Source organism: Arachis duranensis, chromosome 10 (assembly GCF_000817695.3).
Source record: "Arachis duranensis cultivar V14167 chromosome 10, aradu.V14167.gnm2.J7QH, whole genome shotgun sequence".
Taxonomy (NCBI): Eukaryota; Viridiplantae; Streptophyta; class Magnoliopsida; order Fabales; family Fabaceae; genus Arachis; species Arachis duranensis.
In genome coordinates this window covers 29,750,558-29,752,404 of record NC_029781.3, presented here as the reverse complement: position 1 = coordinate 29,752,404, position 1,847 = coordinate 29,750,558, and the positions used below count along the sequence as shown (strand labels likewise).

The window sequence follows — 1,847 nt, the reverse complement described above, 5'->3', positions numbered from 1 at the left end:
CACTTACCGGTGGAGATTGAACACAAAGCATATTGGGCCGTAAAGGAGTGTAATATGAACTTGGGTGGAGCCGGCATAGAAAGAAAGCTTCAATTGGCGGAATTGGAATGTTTGAGACAAGAAGCCTACGACAATGCTAGACTCTACAAGGAAAAATTGAAAGCCATCCATGACAAAAACATTAGGAGAAAAGAGTTCCAGCCCGGTGACTTAGTGCTTCTCTACAATTCAAGGTTGAGACTACTACCCGGAAAGCTAAGATCAAGGTGGGATGGACCTTACCAAGTGGAGAAAGTAGAACCTTATGGGGTCTACCACCTGCGCCACCCAACAAGCCCGGACATCTTCAAGGTAAACGGTCACCGGCTCAAATTGTATCATGGTGAGCAAAGAAAGAACTCCAAGGAGATTGAAGTGTTCCTCTTGAGGGGTGCAAATCCTGAACAAGCACAATGAGCCACTGAAAGTCCAACTTAAGGACGTTAAACAAAAGTGCTAGGTGGGAGACACCCCACCATGGTATGATCTTCCTTTGAACTTTGTATATAGACACTTGACTTCATGTTTGTTAGTTAGATTTTATTGTCAATTTTCCATCATTTGTTCAATTCACTGCTGATTTGCCAAGTCAAAGGCCCCGTTATAGTGCTTAGGCAGCTGTGTGGAAAGGGGAAGTTGTAATGTCAAAAGTGGTATAAACACATGCACAATTAAGAAAAGCAACCACTTTTGCGCGTGCGCGCGCCTGGCGCGCACGCGTCCTTAAGGTACTCGAAGGTCACCCACGCGAACGCGCACCGTGCGCGGACGCGTGGATCGCAAAACATAGCCCTCCATACATTCACCCGAGAGTTATGCCCACACCATGCCAGGGCCATGCCTGAAGCACAAGAATCTCGCGCGCACGCGCACATGGCGCGTCCGCGCACTTGGGCAAAGTCTGTCGACCGACGCGCAAGCGTAGTGTGCGCGTCCGCGCCGATTGCCCTGCTGCAATCCTGGTACATGTTCCAGAGAGTTAGGCCGCTCTCAGGCCTCTACCAAGTCACAAGCCCAAAACCTTGACCGCGTGCGCGCACTGGACGCGCACGCGCCCATCCAATGTGAGCACAAGACGCGCGTGCGCGCCTTAGCCGCGTACGCGCCCTATGATCCTGCACTCCTCTCTGGGCCATTTCACAGAGAGTTGAGCCCCCTCTAGGCCCTTCTCATGCCTGGGGCACAACCAAGTCGACGCGTGCGCGTACTGTGCGCGCACGCGCCGATGATTTTTTTTAAAAGTCACATGACTTAGGCGTGGAGTTGGTTGGAGATCCCAACTTTTGAGGAGTGCTTTGGCGGGAAAATACTTAAGAGGACCAAAGGGGCAAAGGTTGAAGAGACTTAGTTCATTTTTAGTTTTTTTTGGAGATATTTTTGAGTTAGTTACATTGTTAGAGAGAGAAGCTCCAACTTCTCTCTCTAGGATTCACCAACTTCTCTCAAGCTTTTACTAGGGTTCCTTCTCATCAAAGTTCTGAATTTTTGCCCAATTTTTGGTGAGATCTATTGCACTTTCATCTCACTTTGCTCATGTAATAGATTTTCCCTTCCAAATTCAAGTTGTAATTGTTGACATACCTTGGATCTATGATTCAATTCTATGGTTTTTGGATTCATTTGATATCTTGAGATTTTGATTCTCATTGTTGTTCCTTGATACTTGTTGCTAATCTCTTGTGTTGCAATAGTTCTAATTTTACTTTTCTCTTCATTTCACCATGATTTCCCTTCTTGCTCACTACATGTTTGATAAAATGTCAATACTAGTTATGGAGTAGAATTTTTGTACTTGGCATAGGGTTTGG

The 1,847-nt window shown here is 46.6% G+C and overlaps 1 protein-coding gene across 1 annotated transcript; it reads left to right on the top strand.

The window, feature by feature from the left end:
• The first annotated feature begins 54 nt into the window (after nucleotides 1-54).
• LOC107469561 (uncharacterized) lies at nucleotides 55-456 on the top strand. Its single transcript, XM_016088933.1, has one exon. It carries the CDS (start codon nucleotides 55-57, stop codon nucleotides 454-456), a length of 402 nt encoding a protein of 133 aa, XP_015944419.1.
• The last annotated feature ends 1,391 nt before the right edge of the window (nucleotides 457-1,847 follow it).